Raw genomic sequence first — 18,678 nt, 5'->3', positions numbered from 1 at the left:
GTGAGATCTAGGTGCTCTGCATTCCCAGGTTATCTGGATAACCTCTGCCCAGGATCGGGGCCTCTGTTTGCAAAGGGCCTGGTACCAAGTGGAGCTTGGACCTGGGAATCCGTGAGTAACACCAAAACAATCCAAAAAGTAATGCAAAAAAGCCAAAGTAATGCAAACAGTAACAGGTAAGTGGCTTTTTTGGGCACTCACATCCACTGCTAAGGGAGATTCCTCAAGAACCAGGGTGTGGAAGCAGCCCACAGCTGGCTTTTCACAGCTGCCTTAGACCCACAGAACTGTAAAAATCCAACCCTTTTTTTGGGTTCCCCCCCTGCCCCCCCCAGAAAAATCCTGCAGAGGTTTTTCAGGAATAACAATGCCAAAACACCCAGGGGCAGCACGTGGAGCCCTGGGCTGGGCATGACCCCACCAGCCCCTGGGATTATTGGTTACCCTGGGATTCCAGGGAGCACAACACGAGCACGCCAGAGCTGAGGAGAGCAGGGTGGGAGGCTGAAGATCCATTCCAGTTCCTCAGACACTGGAAATGTCAAACCCCAAAGCCCTGAGCCAGCCCTGGGTGGGATGAGCAGGCAGCGCCAGGAGGATTTTTTGTCCAATTTTTGAGTAAAAACCCTCAGTGGGTGGAGGGAGGAGAAGCTCCACATTGATCCTTCAGCACTCCCAGCCTGGCTGCTGACGTGCCAGAGACAAAGCCAAGCAGTTATTAAGGCACCTCGAGCACAGACAAGTTAAATATCTCTTTTTGTGAGCGGGTCCCTCCCGTGCTGTGTGGGAGCAGCTCCTCCTGCCTCAGCAGCACCAGAGGCAGGTAATGACAGCCCTGCTCAGCTGAATAACGGGTTTCTGTAGAGCCAGAACCCTCCTGACACCGTGGCTGTGTCACACAGGATCCTCACACCCTGACACTGCTATTAGAAGGGCTGTCTCTCAAAAAATAAACCTCTAAATCAGCAGGGGCAAAAAAAAAAAAAAAAAAAAACAACAAAACAAAACAAGATTTGAGCAGTTCTACATCTGCTCAGAGAAACACAGATTTTCCTGACTCTGGAAAACCTGGTGGCTACAGGGGGTTATTCCTTCCCTCTGCCCCAGCTCAGGGGGTTCAACATCCCTGCACACACACAGCCACATCTTTGGCAATTCCTCTCTGGATTTATGAGGCTGCTTTCCACCCCTTGAAGTTTTACTCTCACTCCTTTCATTCCCATCCAGTTAAATCAGCTGTTTAAGATGGTTTTTGTCCCCACATAAAACAGGTCATTCTGTTCACTCAGTTCTTGCTGGTGGAGCCCAAAGCTGAACGTGGGTTGGCTTCAGTTTAATTTTTTTATTATTCTACAAGGAGGGGAGTCCAGAACCTCACCAATCATCATTCTGGGTTTATAAATTTTAAAACCTGGGCATTTTGAATTTGCTTTCAAGTCTGCAAGGCTTCAGAGAACACTTCAATCACGTTCTTCTGCATTTCCCCAAAGCAACAAAAGCAACGTTTGTCTGCCTTCCCTCCAGGAAAAATTAAACTGTCACATCACAGGATGCCAGGAAAAACACCAGGGGAGGAAGAGTCACAGAAGTATTTAACCTCAGTGCTGGGTGCAGAGCTGTGGGTCAGACACCTGCTCAGGGTGAGCAGGATCCTGATCCCTGGGGGTGATGAAGGATGGAGAGGGACCAGCACAGGGAACACATTTTGGAAGTGCCAACGCAAACCTGCAGCTCCTGGTGACCACAGCGAGAGGCAAAGTGCAAGAAGAAGAGACTTTGATGTGCACAAGGTGCAGGGATGCCACCCACTGCATCAGGTCACTGAGACAGCTGAGTTATTCCCAGAGATGTTAAATATTCCCCCCACACAGCCAGCCCAACCCAGGCAAGAGGGCTCATCTGGCAGATTGAGCCTTCAAAAGGAACCTAAAGCCAGCAGAAAGTACTCCTGGCTTTGGGTGAAATGACAAAACAAAGGACACTGGAGCCTCAAATCACATCAGAGTCCCACATCCCAGCCCCATCCTTTCCCACTGCGCGGGAACAGATTTTGCCCACGCTGCCAAAATTACCAGGAACTATGAAAACTCAATGAGGCTTCATCTTCCATCAATAAATTCATTTCTTTTTCTATAGAGGCTCTCCCCCACCCTGGCAGCTGTATGCTAATTCCCCCTCAGCACTGCATTATTATCACTTGGAACAGATGTTGCAGCCACTCCAAAAATCTGGAGGTTACAAAAACTATTAACCTAAGCTGGGCTGAGGAGGAGGAGGAACAGCTCAGCCCTGTCCTTCTGCCACTGCCCCCAGCCAGGCTTTGCCCTGCCTGCTCCAGCTCAGCACCCACAGCAACGATGGGACCCCAAACTGCTCGACAAAAACGCCCCCAACCCTTACAAAACAAATTTAAAGGTTGTGATTTACAGGCTTGCTCCCGAAAAACTCAGGGAAATCAGCTACAAGGTCCCAGTGGGTTTTCAGCTGGGCACAAATGTGGATGCACTCAGCTCTTTGGGGGTTTTTTGGAGGTGTCTTTGATGGGGGGGTGTGTGCAAACAAAGTCATTTCAAGCCCAGATAAATCCAAGTGTGAAAGGTTTAGCATTCCCCACAGAGTTGCTTTCTCCAGAGCAGCCCAGTGTGGCTCCTGGAGTAATTAATGCCAGAATCTATTTATGACCTTCGAATAAATTGTTCTTTTCTGAAGGGAAAGCTGTTAAACACGTTAGCAAATATAATTAAGGGGGAAAGGGGGGGGTGACAAAAATCTGGAATTAAATCTCTCCTAATTAGAAATGCTTCTTGCAACAACCTGGCTAAAACCCCACTCTCAGGCAGATACTGTAGCTTCATTAAAGCCTCCTCATTACCCTTCCCAAGATAACCCAGCTGTCAATACCAGGAAAATTCACTTCTAACCTTTGTCACCTCTAAGGAAAAAATAAAAATATTTAGGTGTTCTCCACGTGGGGAGAGCTTGGTGACGTGCACCTGAACACGCTGAGGGTGGAAAATGCAGCAAGGGAGCAGCAAAAGGTTTGTCTGGCCTCTGACCCTCCCACCAAAGGAACAGGTTTGGCTGCTCAGGGTATCTGACCACGTTTTCTGCATCCCAGGTGAAGTTCTCACCAGTGAGACACTGATTGCATCAGCTCCAAGCGGCCAAAGCTGCAGGGAGTGGCAGAAGTTAAAGGTGGGGAGTCCCTTGAAGTGTCCTCCCTCCATCAGTGTGAACATCCCAACCCCTGGAGAGCCCGAAAGCGATGGATGAGGAAGGGTTAAAGTGAGGTAACAAATCTGTGATGCCAGCCAGGAGCCTGCCCTGTGACCTGCAAACCCACTCAGGGAAGATTCATGGCAAGATCCCAGATGAAACCTTTAATTCTTTCAGAAAGCCCTTCCAAAAATCCACTCTGCTGCAGAATTATTTGTGCTCAAGCAATACCCACTCCTAAATCCCCAGTGGGTTCCACAACCAAAAGCTGGGAGATGCTCAGTGAATCAGCAGCCATGGGGAGGGATGCACAGGAGGGGCAGGGACACCTCCCTGGGAATATCCACTCCCAGCACAGACCAGTCTGGACAGGTCAGCAAACCTCACATTTCATCCCCTGCAACTTCACCCTGAAAAATTCACCTCTTTAGAGGCAGCCCCACACCTCCTGGGATGGTTCCTGCTGGCCTGGCTCCATGCCTCCAGCCCCTTGACAACATAAAGTTTTTAGGTCTGTTTTGCAGCTTGAAAACTTAAATTTTTTTTCTACAAGACAGCCCGATCTCCCCAGGAGCAGCTGGTCCTGAAAGCATCACCCCAGAGCTGGAAGCTGCCACAGCACCACAATAATGCCCTGTCCCCAAAATCCAGAGCTGTGCCATCACCTGGGCTCTGGGCAGCCAGCAGAACAAAGCCATTTACACCCTGCAGATGAGCATCTGCTGCCAGAGGGCCACTAAAGGGAGCCCCGGGGCCAGTTCAGCCACCCCCAGGGCCAGTGGCTGAGCCCAGAGCCAGGCAGAGCTGAGCAGCTGCTGCTCCAGCAGCAATTCCCAGCAAACAGCCCCAAACCCTGCAGCAGCAGCAGGAAAATAAAGATATAGAAGCTGATCTATAAAGGAAAAAAAAATCATAAACTCTTCTTTTGGGTATACTAGGAAATTTTCTGGTTTATTTTCTGTTTAAAGCCACAGTTCTCCCACAGCTACGGGAGGAAAAGTCTTGTCTCTTTTTTTTTTTTTTGTTTTGTTTTGTTTTGTCTCCTCCCCTCTCCAAGGCTCACCAGTGATTTTCTTGGAAGATCACTCACATGAGAAAGTGCTTCCCATAAACACAAAGGGTCTCCATGTGCACACAGAGCCTGTCCCAGTGCTGTGCACATTTCCTGTCCTGGGGCCATGCCACTCAGCCTGGGATTTCCAGGGTTGAAACACTCCAGCTGTTAAAGAAATACAATCTTATTTACGGATAAATATATTTATATCCTTTACACATCTACCTCCAGCCCATATTTCATATATAAAACATATTTATACCATCACAGATTCTCATTGCTTCTGCCACAAAGCCCAACCTCTCTGGAGCAAGGCTCTGCTTTAGGAAAAACCTTTCTCCTGCAGGAATCTGAGTGCTCTGAGAGCATTCCAAGCTCTGACAAACCCAAAGAAAGCAAAACCAGCAAGAACACCTCCCTGTGGGGCAGGTGCTGGGCAAGGCCACGCTGCCAGACCCTGCCATGGGGTTTTCCTGCAGGGATCAGGAGCTGCCACAGCTGGCACAGGCAGTGCCCTGCTGCCAGGCTGGCTGTACATTTGTTTTCCAGGCGCTGGGTGCCCCCGAGTTCCGTGGATTTCACAGATAATTCTGTGTTTGTGGTGCTGAACACAAATCACTCCTCCCCTTCCCCAGCCACAAGCCTCCTCTGTTCCCTCCTCAGCCCCCTTCAGACACCAGATGTTCCATTTAGCTGTAAACCACTATAAAACACACCAAAATATATGAATGCTACAAAAGGGCCAATTTGCTCCCCCCCCCCTCCATCAGTGCTAAGGCAAATGCTGGGAGAGAAAGAGCAAATTTCCTCCATGGGAACCTTTTAACCTTCCCCTTCTCCTCCTTTACCAAATCCTGGTGGTTTGGGGGCCAAAGCAAGGCCCCTGTGGGGGCAGGCACGGGCTCATGGTCCCTGCTGGAGCACCAGGGGAGAGCCCAGAGAGGCACAGAGCCCTCCCAACCTCCCACTCCCAGCACATGCAAAGGCAGCTGGCAGCATCTCCCTGTGCCAAAGCAGCCCCATCACCCGGAGCACGGTCTGGGAGGGGGCACTGTGCGAGATGGGAGATGCTCCCCAGGCCCAGCAAGCTGGAAAATCCAATCCTGAGAAGCCCAGAGGCATCAGAGTGAATAAAATCTGATTTTAAAATGGGATTTACTGGTGGGTCTGTACCACAGAGTCCATTGACTGCAGAGTTCACTGGATCCACGAGGAGCAAGGCAGGATATGAGTCAGGCTGGTGGCTTTCCAAGGAGGCAGAGGAGGCTCCTGCAGCTGAATCCTGGCTGTCCAGACAGGGTTACAAAACAGGAATAGATTCCACATTACCTCCTCAGAGCAAAGGGCGCTGGGCAGAGGAGGGACAAGGGGCAGGCACATCCTTTGTGCTGGGGCAGGAAGGGCTGGCAGCTCTGACATCAGGGTGAAACAACTGCTTGGGGACTCCAGAAAAGTGTCCAAAAAGATCCAAAGAGGTGCCCAAAGATTTATTCTGCAGGACCTGTTAGACAAGGCTGGGAAATCTGATGGCCAAACACTGCTCTGCAGTGACCTTCCTGAGTAAAACTGTTTTTTTTCACAGCCTCCACAGACCAGCAAGCTGACCCATCTGTTATTTTCACAATTCCTTCTACCCTTGGAGCCCCTGTGGCTTTAGGCAGAGCACAAACACCCCCTGAGACAGGAGGAGGGGACTCACACAGTCCAAACACCCATCACAGATATAAACCCCAAAAAAGCATTTCAGGTTAGGGCATCTGAGCTAAAAACCTTACTGTTAACTCAGACGAGGCTCCAGGGCTGAACTAGCCCAGGATGTCAAACACTCCCAGAAGCACAGAATGTGCAGGAAAAAAGCAAATCCCAGCCACAGGGCTCAGCAGCTGCACAGCCACCAAGCCCAGGGATGAGACACCTGGGGAGCAGCAGAGATTTGCTACAGACAAAGTTCTGCACTCTGTTTGCAAGCTGCACCGAAGAGCAGCCAGGAGGGAGAGCCCAGCCCTGCCTGTCCATCCCCTGGGCTCCTGGGAGGCTCCAGAGGGTGGAGGGCAGGGAATGCTTGCACCAGAGTTGTACCGTGGGGCGAAGCACAGCCCTGAGCTGCAACCAAAGCAAACACAAAGCAGGGAGGAAAAGGCACTTTTATTAGAAGCACACCTTTCTCCAGGCCTTTTTTTTTTTTTTTTTTTGAAGGGGAAATCCAAAAGCAATTTCATCAGCTCTGAGCTTAAAGCTGTCAAAGGCAGACTGTGATTAAGGTACCCTTTTCACAGCAAACCAGCACCTACATCACCAATAAACAGGGTTTTGATGGCAAAAAAAAAAAAAAAAAAAAGGTTCTTCTTCCCCCTCCTGTAAAAGGAGCACCGAGGTTTAGAACCAGCAGGACACACAGCAGGTGAATCTGGGGGTCACCCAAATCCCATCCCTGGGGCTCATCCTGGCAGGAGGGCTGGGGGTGACACTGGCAGCAGGGACAGCACCAGCAGGAGCCCCAGGGGTGTGAGGATGCTGCAGGGACAGCTGGGCAGACAGATGGACTCAGCATGAACAGGACAGGGTCACCCCGACGGGCACTGAGCAAGCCTTGGGCTGGGAGCAGAGCCACGAGACTGTTTGAAGATCTCTGGAAGTCCAAAGGAGCAAACTGATGCTGAGAGTGGCGTGAGGAAATAAAAATTGATAAAAATAAAAACTATGCACAGCTCAAAGAAGGGGGATCCAGGCTTTAAAAATCAAAGCAGAGAGAGTCTTCAGTTCCCAGAAGTGTGGCCAAGCTCACTGCAATCCCCCCAAGCTCACTGCAATTCCCCCAAACTCATTGCAATTCCCAAGCTCACTGCAATTCCCCCAACTCACTGCAATTCCCAAACTCACTGCAATTCCCCAACTCACTGCAATTCCCAAAGTCACTGCAATTCCCAAACTCACTGAATTCCCCAAACTCACTGCAATTCCCCCAACTCACTGCAATTCCCAAACTCACTGCAATTCCCAAACTCACTGAATTCCCCAAACTCTCTGCAATCCCCAAACTCACTGCAATTCCCAAACTCACTGCAATTCCCAAACTCACTGCAATTCCCAAACTCACTGAATTCCCCAAACTCTCTGCAATCCCCAAACTCACTGCAATTCCCAAACTCACTGCAATTCCCCCAAAATCACTGCAATTCCCAAACTCACTGAATTCCCCAAACTCTCTGCAATCCCCAAACTCACTGCAATTCCCAAACTCACTGCAATTCCCCCAACTCACTGCAATTCCCAAAATCACTGCAATTCCCAAACTCACTGCAATTCCCAAACTCACTGCAATTTCCCCAGCCTCCACCACCTCTCCATCAATCCTCTCCAACCCAACACAGGCACCTCACAGCCCTGCAGCCACTCGTTCCCACTGCACCCTAAATCAATGGGATCCTGATCCTCCCAGCCCAGCTCTGTCCCACAAAGCCCCAGCCCAGGCTGCTGGGATTTTTGGGATGAGCACATTTGAGCCATTTCTCTACACAGCTTGAAGGGAGTCAAGTGGAGAAGGGGAAGAGCTCCAGCACTGGGAAAAGGCTTTGTCTCTTTAAGAAACGACAAAGAAACGGATCAAAAATTTGCCCTCGGGTCAGTCTGAAGCAACATTTCTGTCCCTGCCAAAAATCAGGTCCCTTCTGGCTCCAGATGAGCTGAAGGAAAAGGGTCTGGGGCTCCCACACCCACAAAAGTTGGGGATGCTCAGGCCTCCCACCCCAAATTCCCTCATTTCCCTAATTCCTCACTCAGCTGCCGTGCTCAGACCCAGCAGCTGGGCAGTGCCACTGCCAAAAATCCTCCTGCTCCTCTCTGGAGGGACCCAGCCCCCAGGCAGCCCCTGCTCCTGGCACAGCACCCCGGGTCAGCACCGGGCAGGATGGACCAGCCAAGCATTTTTTATTTTTTACAACTCATCCACTGGAACAGTGGCAGCTTCCAAACCCGGTCCCAGCTCGAAAAAAAAAAAACAACCAAATCGCCTTTTTTTTTTTTTTTTTGGCTTTGTGTTTTTAAAGGCATCTATTCATTCAAGAGCCTGTTGCTGCTCGGTGTTTAATGCAGGTATTTAGCTCTCATCAATCATTCAAGAGCGTGGAAAAAGAGAAAAAAAAATAAAAGTTTTCGCTGCTTTTCAGGCTGCTTGGCACAGCTCACAGCATCCATCCAACACTCTCCACCTCCTCCTGCCCCACCAGAATATTTATGAGCCTTCAGCTGCAGGTTCAGCTGGATCCCTCAGCCTCTGAGGGTCACAAAGAGGGTGCCACCTCTGCTGGCAGAAGGTTTGAGGGCTCTGCCTGGCATGCAGAGCGGGGCTGGGCAGGAAGAGCGGCAGCAGCTCCTGTTTTGCAAGGAGCTCACGAGCCTGGCTGGACACACAGAGCACCTTTTTTCCCCTCTGTGAGGCTCAGCACATCCCCACGGGAAGTCAGTGAGACACAGTAAACAGGGATATGCAACGAGGCCATTTTTCACAGCCCCTGTTTTTTTTTTTTTTTTTGGAACAGAACTCAGTTTCAAAAAAGCAGAGAGTAAATAAAAAGCCAGAGGAGCTGAGCAAGGCAAATCTAGAGTGGCTACAAAAGCCCTGCTCAAAGAACCCACCCAGCCAGCCCTGATAACACTGAATTATATTTAACTGCTATCATGACATATGGAAGCAATTACAAGCATTGTAGCTATAAAGCCTTCAAGGGGCACGTTAAAAACCCCAAAACCTTGGGAATAATCACCTGCCCCAAATCCTCCAGCGTGCCTCCACCCCCCCTGTACCTGGGGGAGGCTCCAAGCCACCTGCTCCCAAGCTGTCCCAGCAAACCAGCACCTCCATCACCAACAAGTAGGATTTTGGTGGCAAATGGAGAAAAAACCAACAGGTACAGAGGCATGTGACAGCTCAGGCAGGTGTGGGGGCTGCAGCCATCAGTCCTGTCTGCCAGTAAGAGCAAAGCAGAGCAGTGGGCAGCCCAGCCATCACTCCAATTAGCTTTGCTGCCTCTCATCAGCCTCCAGGGAGGGCTGGATTCCCTCTGGAGAGATGTCAATATGCTTCAAAATAAGAATCCTTAATGAGCTGGCCATTACTGCTAACTTCAACTCTTGTGCACCCGCTGACACATTCACTCCGTGGCTGCTTCACTTCCAGATTCCAGGAGGTTCTGGAGCAGGAAAATGAAGATATTTAGCAGTGTCCAGAGCAGCCTCTGAGGAGGGGTGAGTGCAGTGTGGTATCTGTGGGACTCCTGATGTTAAATCACATCACCACAGCTTTGTGGAGGCACCAATTTCCACCTCTCTTAACCCACAGAGACTGCAGCAGGTGCTCAGACAGCCAGGACAGGAGCTGGGGGTTATTGCTTCTGTCTCAGCTGTTCTCCCTTGAATTAAACCCATTTTCCTTCAGCTGCAGAGATTGGGAGCAGAAATGCCCTTCACAGCATCCCCACGAGGGGGGAGACTGAACCAGAGGAGGGACAGTGATCTGGAACTCTGCAGGAAACTCCCAGATCCCCCAGTTTTCCTGGGTAACTCCTGATCAAATCCCACACTTGCAAAGGTGTCTGGCACAGCTGATGCAGCCTCCACGAGGTCTCTGCTCCTGAGAGGGAGCAGCCTGCAGCAAATTTCCCTACCAACTTCCAAACACATCCAAGGCCATGTCAGGAAGGATTAATTTTATCTAAGGCAAATGCCAAATAAAAAAGGAAAAAAAAAAAAAAAAAAAAAAAAAGGAGAACTTCACAAAACTCACAGCACCAAATATTAACCTTACCCAAACATGCAGGGTTTTACTGCACATCTTTTTTTTTATGCTGAAACATGAGTGGAGAGTCATTTAATTTGTATTTGACCAGAGATTTAACAAAATTAAGATTCAAGCCTAATTATTGATGAAAATGCAAAGATTAAAGATCTCTGTCTCACTCACAAGAGCACACAGTGACAGAGGACTGGAATTAGGACGGAGAATGGGGACAGGAGTGGGGTTCTGGGGATGGCTCTGGGGCAGGGGGGACAGAGGGCTCCTACCTCTGCTCCCACCTGCAAATTCAAATGTCCTTTGCATCACACTCTCCCAGCTGGCTGGAAAATCACCCTGAATGACACCCCCAGAAATCCAATCACAGTAACAGACATCATGATCAATAAGCACCGAGGGCAATCACCCTCATGCCACTTCCCAGCTCTCCAGAAACAGCCTCAGCAGCAGCAGCAACGAGCAGAAATGAAGTTTTTACTCCAGGCTCATCAAAACCAGCGACTCTCAGAAGAGAGCTGGGACTCGAGATCATTTTTCCTGTTTATTTTGTTGGCCACTCTGGAAGTTCTCTGGGGGTCATCCCATCCTCCCAGGCACCACCAAACAGCAGATTTGGGTCTCTGGAAATGAACATGAAAATGAAGCAAACTTCAGACTGCAGCCTAACGGGGTGATTTGCCTCATTTATTTAATTAAGTATCATGTATTCAACTACTGCTGCCTGGCCAGCCTGGCCTCTCTGCTGCACAAGCACAGGGAGGTTTTATGAGGCTGGGGAGATTTTAGGAGGGCAGGGACACCAGTCCACCTCTCCCCAGCAGGAGCACCAGTCCCTGCAGCCTCCCTGCGCTGCCAACACTCCAACAGCTGCAAGGAAAAACAAATCAGCACAGAAAAGGATTAAAAAAGTAACACACGAGTGCCTGGATCTTAAAGCATTTCTCCGCAGAGATGTGATTTCACCTCTGGCCTTTGAAACACTGCTCACCTCGGGCAAAACTCTGTTTCTCACTGCACACCTCACTTAATTCAGCGGGAAAGGTGGATGACAGAGTATTTCTGGGTGTTTCAAGTCTCGTACAAGTGTCTTGTCCCCTGGCATTTCACCTGATTAATAACAAAATGAGCTCTCTAGTGAGGCAGACAGCTGGTTAGCCAGTCCAGCCAGCCAGGCAAAATGTGCATTTATCATCAAAAACAACCTCTGAAGCTCCTCGGCGCGCTCTGCCTTGCGCATCCCTACCCCGTGTCTGAGCACACCACAGCTGGGTGACACAGATGGATTCCCACATTATTCCTCTGAAATTTGGCCTAGAGACACTGAACTGCTCCCCCAGAGCCACAGCAGGGCTGGGGCATCCCAGGGGTGTTTGTCCCCTCTGTGGTTGGGCACAGCCCCTTCCTCCCCATCACCTCAGGGCAGCAGAAGGTGCCTTTAGCCACTCTGGGAAGAAGCCAAATTCCCAAACCCAGGAATTACCAAAAGAGCACCAAACACATCAAATATAAAGGCTGACTCCAGAGTGGTTTGGGACCCATCCTGGCTGAGGCATCAGCTGAGCCTCACCAGAGCATCCACTCCCACACCAGGTGATGCTCTGCAGGTCCCGTGGGCTCAGCTCTGTGCTGGTCCCCTCTAATGACCTGATTTTCAGACACAGGGCCACCAAACCCATCCCAGCCAGTCCCCTCACACGTCCCCTAAAGCTGTGAAAGCAGCCAGGTGGGATAAGCAGAAAGCAGTTGTATTAAAGACAGCAGGGCTGCAAACTCTCCCCTCCAAGCAGCAAACACCTGCCTCGGCAGGGACAGCAAGAGCCTCCTCTCCAAACCACCCCAGATCCTCCCTGCAGCACAGCTCCCACAGAGCCAGAGTTTAGGCTGGAGAAGCCCTCTAAGATCGAGTCCAACCCATAACCCAGCACTGCCAAATCTGCCACTAAACCACGTCCCCAAGTGCCACATCTTTAAACCCATCCTGAACTCCCCACAGGGCAGCTACAGCACCAAAATTACCTTTGTGGGGTTACGGTATTTCCTTAAAAAAACAAAAACAAAACCCAAAACACAGTGTGCCCTTCTTAGCATGTTCTAGGAAAGCTCCAGCCCTCCACATCCACAGCTCCTGCATGGCAGTTTATATTTGGAAACATCAGCCTGAGCGGAAAACAGTTTGATCAGTTCATAGGCTGGAAAGCCAAGAGGAAATCTCCCAGCATTGTTCCACCCTGGGAAGAGGCATCAGGACGTGTTGTTATTTACTCGGGGCGGGTTTCACCACAGGGCTGGGGATTCCCATTCTGGTGCTTTGCAGGATCAAGGACATCCTCACAGCAAAGTGCCCTTTGCTCCCCAAAGAGGGGCTCCAAATTTGGGAGCTCCTGGCTGTCCTGAGCCACAGCAGCCACACGTGGTTGTGTCCTGCTGGGTGAAGGGGACAAACAGCTGGGAAAAAACATTGCCCTGGAAGGAAACTCCAGCGGAAAAAGGGAGAGGGATTCACTCTCACAGCACAGGAACACAGCTCGTGTGGGCATTGGAGGTTATTTATCCTTGAAGGCTTCGGCGAAGTTAAAGACAGAAAGTTTCCCTTCAAATTTCACCGCTAGAACCTGTTGTTCAAAAACAAAAGCCGACACTCTAAAAGGAGCTTGTCAACACAGGGGCTGCTGGCGGGCAGGGCACAAACCCCCATTTCGTTTGTTCTAATCGATTTCACTTCCCGATTCCCATGCAAATACCTACAGCTCAGCTTGCAAAAACACCAGCGGAACATTTAGACACAAAACAACCTGAGCTGATTTTACTTATTTTTTTTTTTCCGTTTGTTTAAGCCTCCTTCCACCAAACCAACCAGGAACTGGAAACACTCCCAAGGATGGAGCCCTTTTAAAGGACCCAAAATGGGAGAGCCTCGATGAGAGCGGGGCAGGGGACAGGGCAAGGGTGAAATTGGGGTCCCTGACCTGAGCCCCCCATCATCTCCCGCTGCGGGGATGCAGCACCGGGGCTCGGGCACTGCACTGGCCTCGCTCCCTGCCCGGCCGGGCTTGGGGAAGGCTCGCAGAGCATCAGAGGTTTTCGTAAATTTATTCATTTATTTTGCTTCGAGTCTTCCCAGGCAAAGTTTCGTCCCGGCGCCCGCTCCTCCCGCACATCCCAGACGAAGCAGCGCCTCCATGAAAACCCCCAATAATCCCATCTCCTCCTCCTCTTAGCCCTGTTATTTGCTTTTGTTTCGCCATGACTGTAAACACGAGGGGGATGTTTCCCTCCTGCCCGGGGCGTTCTCTCCCCGCTCCGGAGCCTTTCCCGTCCTGCCGCAGCTCCCCCGGCGCTGGACCGGCGAGAAACCGGAGGGATAAAGCCTTGGAGGGGCTGCCGGGCATCCGGGGGGCTGAAACAGCCGCTCTCCCACCCATCCCATCCCATCCCATCCCATCCCATCCCCGCATCCCACCAAGTTGTGGGGAGCAGCAGCCGCATCCAGGGATCCGGGTGCTCCTGGGGGTTCCCCACGCAGCCACCCCTCCAAGCACCGCTCCCCCTCCTACCTGGGACATCTGCGGCCTGAAGTTGATGTCCTTGAGGTCGATGGAGCCGGGGGAGAGGTTGTGCAGCAGCTGGCACAGCAGCACCCCGTCCCGCAGCGCCTGCGCCAGGTCGAAGACCACCGCCGAGGGCCAGACCACCCGGTGGTTCGGGGGCAAAACTTTGCAGTCGATGAGCCAGCGGCCGCACTGCCGCCACTCCTCCATGGCCGCGCTCTGCTCGCTCCCCCCGGCCTTCCTCTTCCTCCTCCTCCTCCTCCTGCCGGCGCTCAGGGGCCGCGGGCAGCTGCCCGAGGGGCCGCTGTGCTCGGCGGCTCCGCGCTACCGCCCCGCTCCATCGCCGCCCGCCGGCCCCGAGAGCATCGCTCCGCGCCGGGGCTGCGAGCGGGAGGAGGAGGAGGAGGAGGAGGAGGAGGAAGAGGAGGAGGAGGAGGAAGGAGGGCGGCGCGGAGTTTTCCGGCGGAGGGCTGCCCCTGCCCCCGCTGCGGCCCCACCGCCTCGGCCGGGGTTAGGCGCGCCGCATCCTCCGGGAACAAAGCGGCGGACGGACGGACGGACGGACGGACAGGCGGGCACGGCGGGGCCGCCCCGCGCAACTCCGTGGCGGTGCCCCTGTGGAAACTTGCGCCGCTGAGGGACCCCACCTGCGCGGCCGAGCCGGGCAGCCGCCGCGGGAGCGAGCGGAGCGCTCTGCCCGCCCCGGGCAGCGGAGCAGCCCCCGGCCCGCCCCCGGCCCGCCCCGCCGCCCCTTTGTCTGCGGGAGCGGGGGCGGAGGGGCTTTGGCGGCGCTTTGACTCTTTTTCCCCCAATATTTTTTTTTTTCCTTTTCCCCTCTCCCCTTTTTTATTTTTCCTGTATTTTGTTGTGTGTGTGGTTTTTTTTTTTTTCCTCCCTCTCCCCTCCCTTGTATCCCTCGCTCCCTCCCGCCGCTGCCGCTCCTCTCCCTGTTCCGGGAAAGCCGCCCAGAGCCCCGGCGCTGCTTCGCTGTCGCCGCCACCGCATTTTGTGGGGTCCCCCCTCGCCAGGGCTCCCCCTGGTCCCCCCCAGCCCTGCGGGCAGGGGCAGGAGCGGTCCCGGGGCTCCGCCGCCTCCCCGGGGCCGCACACGCACACACAGAGCCCGCTTTGTCTGACCGCTCGCTCCCACTCGTCATCCCGTGTTTGGGTTGCAAATACTGCAGGGGAGGTGTTTAACCCAAACAATCCATCGCGTTCTTTGACTTTCAAACGGGAGGACAACTCCTATAATTAATTACCAGAGTACTTATTAAAAACCTCGACTCTCAGGCATTAACTCCTTGGCAGCAAACTCTTGAAAAATCTCTCATTTTCACCGGTGGCTTCCTTCCAAATCAGCGCGGCTTAGAACAGCCTCTTTTCATATCTGTTCTGAGTTTTCTTCCGAGGTTCTCTCCCCTGAGTTTGCCGATTAATTTCCAGCCCGGCTTTCCAGATAGCCAAAACCGGAAGCCGGGACTGGGACGAAGGGAAGCTATTAACCTGGATGTCAAACAAATGCAACACTAATCTCTTCCAAATGCAGCCAGGCGGAGATAAAGGAGAAAGAGCAACTCTACAGCCACGATCCTTCATTTTCAGCCTAGGAAGGAGGATCTCTCCGACGAACAGAAGACAATTGTTTAATATTCCAGGGAAAGTTTGAGGGTTTGGTGTTTTTTTTGTAAGATGAAGTTCTTCCGTGCCGAGGTGCTGGCTGTCCAGAGCTCAGCCCGGCTGTGCCCCTGGGCCAGGGCAGGGTGTGAGGAGCGCCATGCAAGAGGGAGCAGCATCCACACGCTCCAGTGTCACCATCAGAGCTGCGCCCTGCCCTGGGAGTGCCCAGATCTCAGCCCACACTCCCCATGCCCTGAGGAGGTGCTTTCTCGGAATGATTTTCTTGATCTTTTAGCTCCTCACGAAGCGTTTCTGCCCTCCAACAGCGCCCATGGGCAGGGATCACGAGGCTACTGAAGGCAGTGGAGTCGTGCCAGGGATAATTTTGGTTTTAGAGCCAGCCTGCCGTGTGAGGTCAGGTCTGTAGGTAGATGACAACAGAGGAGTTTATTGTATGTGCATAATTAAAGCTGCGAGCCACAGCCTAGCTTTTTTACGGAGTAATAAAAAGCGTTCTTGGCCCCTGGACACTTGGGAGCAATCCCTGCAGCTGCAGAGCCAGGCTCTGCGTGGGAGGTGTCGGAGCAAGCACGCTCCTCGCCCACCTCTGCAGCAACCCAAAGGGCTGATGGCAGAGGTATTTCTGAGAGCAGGAAAAATAAAAACAACCAAAACCTGTGCAGCCAGGCTCGGGAGGAGCTTGAATCCAGCACACGCTGGTGAGCTGTGAGCTCCAGATTGTACAAACTGTCCTGCCAAGAGGATGGGGGGTGTGGAGAGCACCCAGGTGCTGTTTTCAAGGTGCACCTAAAGCTCAAAGGGAGCGTGGATGAATTCAAGAGGTTGGATTTTGTGCTGGGGCTGGTGCTCCCCTCTCCTGCCTCCTGGCACTGCTGGGAATGACAGACAGCCGGGGAATGACAGACAGCCAGGGAATGACAGGGAATGACAGCCGGGAAGGGCGGGGGCTGACGCCACCCTCTGCTGGGGACCCAGCTTGGATTTTCTCTCCGCTCAGACTTTGCTCCACGTGCTTTTGTTTCAGCTCCTCGCACGAGAGGTGGCTGGGTGCACCGGGAAGATGCTGTCAGAGAGAACACTGTGATTTTTCACCCCCAAATATCTCCGTGTGTACAGACGAGGAGCCTGGCAGGCAGCCCCCATAGCTCGGGTCACAGGGAACGTGAGGGGGACCTGGCTGGTGAAGTGGTGGCACTTTGGGAACGTCACAGAGCTCGCTGGGGACATCCCAGTCCTGCATGGAATAGGCAGAACTAAAGGAAGGAAGGGAGGAGGGAAAGAGAGGAGGGAAAGAGAGGAGGGAAAGAGAGGAAGGAAGGAGAGGAAGGAGAGGAAGGAAGGAGAGGAAGGAAGGAGAGGAAGGAGAGGAAGGAGAGGAAGGAGAGGAAGGAGAGGAAGGAGAGGAAGGAGAGGAAGGAGAGGAAGGAGAGGAAGGAGAGGAAGGAGAGGAAGGAGAGGAAGGAGAGGAAGGAAGGAAGGAAGGAAGGAAGGAAGGAAGGAAGGAAGGAAGGAAGGAAGGAAGGAAGGAAGGAAGGAAGGAAGGAAGGAAGGAAGGAAGGAAGGAAGGAAGGAAGGAAGGAAGGAAGGAAGGAAGGAAGGAAGGAAGGAAGGAAGGAAATTAAATGCACTAACATGTATGAGGACAGCATACCTTACAAATCAACCCCAAAATCCCCGGGACATGGCCACATTTCCAAGAAAGGTGTGTTTCCTGCAATGTTTGGTGTCACTCCAGAGTTCTCGACGTGCAGAGAAGCAGCCACAGTGCAGCCCCCTCTGAAAATATCCCTTAAACACCAGATCCACAGCGCCAGGAAATCCTCTTTTCGCAGCCAGGCAGTGTCTGTGGATTGCCATTGCCACCTTCCGGATTAGTCCAGGCGTGCAGCCGCCTGTCCCGGAGCCGTGCTGGCTGCCAGGGGACGTGTCTCCAGCCAGGGTCCCCAGAGCAGGAGCCGGCCCGGCTGCTGGCACGGCAGCTGTCACACAGCCTACGTGCCATTTGCAACATGCCCTCAGATTTTGTGATCTCCTTTCACCGACTATTTTAGGAAAGCTGTGCAAGCCCCAGCTCGGCAAACCCACTGCTCGATTATCAGCCAGGGGGAAACCACAGGGCCACCAAAGCGTTCAGCTGCTGGCTACAGACAATAATCCTCTGTCTGGCTCATCACACGCCTGATCTACCTGCCCAGACAAGGTGCACCCTGCCACAGTCACTGCAATTATCTGCAATTATCCTGCTGCTAAGGGCTCTGCAGCGCTGCCAGCAGAGCCTTTCGTGCAGGAGCCACCTCCTGGAGCTGCCCGTGGAGGTGACTGCCTGTCACCACGGAAAGGAGCAGGAAAATCAACCTGGCACAGCTCCATGCAAGGCAGAAGGGATGAACTGGATTCTCCTCTTGTGCTGGAGCGCTCAGCCACAGGTGCTCTTTGTGTAGCCTGAGAGTGCAACTCCACCGGTGAAGGATTCTGACCCCGGGCACCAAGCAGGTGGAGCTGGCACTTCCCTGGCCTTTCTCTGTGGAAAAGCCTCATTTTGGGATGCCCCAGCTGGGCTGAATACCAGCAAGCACCAGTTAACAGCTCCCAGTGCCATCACCGTGCTGCTGGGACACCCTCACTAATTAAGAATCCTCCACAGGGCTCCATCCCAACAGGTTTCCCATCAAAATCAGCCAGACTGTAAGAGCCCATCTGAAGCCCCTCATTTTCCATTCTGCCTTCTGATTGCCAGGAGAAAGAATCCCTTCCCCCACTGCAGTTCTGGCTTAGAACAGGACACAGCACAGGTGGAACCACTGAACCGTCATGCTGGCTGTTCCCAACAAGGCCTGGTAAGAACTTGGCAAGGAGTTGGCAAGGACTTGGCAAAGACCTGACATGGACCCAGCACGGGACAGCCTGATGCGCAGCCTGCTTCTAATCTCCGTTCTTAAGCCAAATGAACTTTTGGGGTGACTCCCGTGGTCCTTCATTGAAGACCCTTCATCTGCCTCGTTACCACTGTGACAAACAAAGAATGAGAACCCTCCTCCCAAGGACTGAGACTGAGACCCCTGCTATAGGGAGGAGGGGAAATTGGTGGTCTGACCACTAATGACATGACCTGTTTCCCTTCAGTGATTCAAATGGACTTATTCTTCATTGGATTCGTCTTGCTTTGGTGGTTTCTGTGGACTCACCTGTTCCCACGTGGCGATTACAATGGACTTTCATTGTTACACTTGTTCCCCCCTCTTTCCTCTGTGGACTATAACTGGAGCCCCGAGTCGACCAGAACTTCGAAGACTCCCCCGACACGACAGACGGATCCCCATCGTCCGGAGCACTGAGGATCTCGCCTGTGTTGGTAGCTATTCCCATTCCCCTCTTCTCTCTCTCTCTCTCTATCCTTTTATCTCCTTTCTGATCCCCCACTATCGCATTTAC

At 52.6% G+C, this 18,678-nt stretch overlaps 1 protein-coding gene across 5 annotated transcripts in view; it reads right to left on the bottom strand.

Moving 5' to 3' along the window:
- The window catches only part of VAV2 (vav guanine nucleotide exchange factor 2), a 127,134-nt gene extending 112,942 nt beyond the window's left edge, over positions 1-14,192 (bottom strand). For all 5 annotated transcript variants that reach the window (XM_053996293.1, XM_053996295.1, XM_053996294.1 and 2 more), the window contains exon 1: positions 13,616-14,192. In XM_053996293.1, the coding sequence (XP_053852268.1) occupies positions 13,616-13,819 (204 nt within the window). In that variant the 5' untranslated portion in view covers positions 13,820-14,192. The remainder of the gene's footprint in view (positions 1-13,615) is intronic.
- Positions 14,193-18,678: the final 4,486 nt, after the last annotated feature.

Source organism: Vidua macroura, chromosome 21, assembly GCF_024509145.1.
Source record: "Vidua macroura isolate BioBank_ID:100142 chromosome 21, ASM2450914v1, whole genome shotgun sequence".
NCBI classification, from domain to species: Eukaryota; Metazoa; Chordata; class Aves; order Passeriformes; family Viduidae; genus Vidua; species Vidua macroura.
This window is presented reverse-complemented; position numbering and strand designations above follow the sequence as displayed.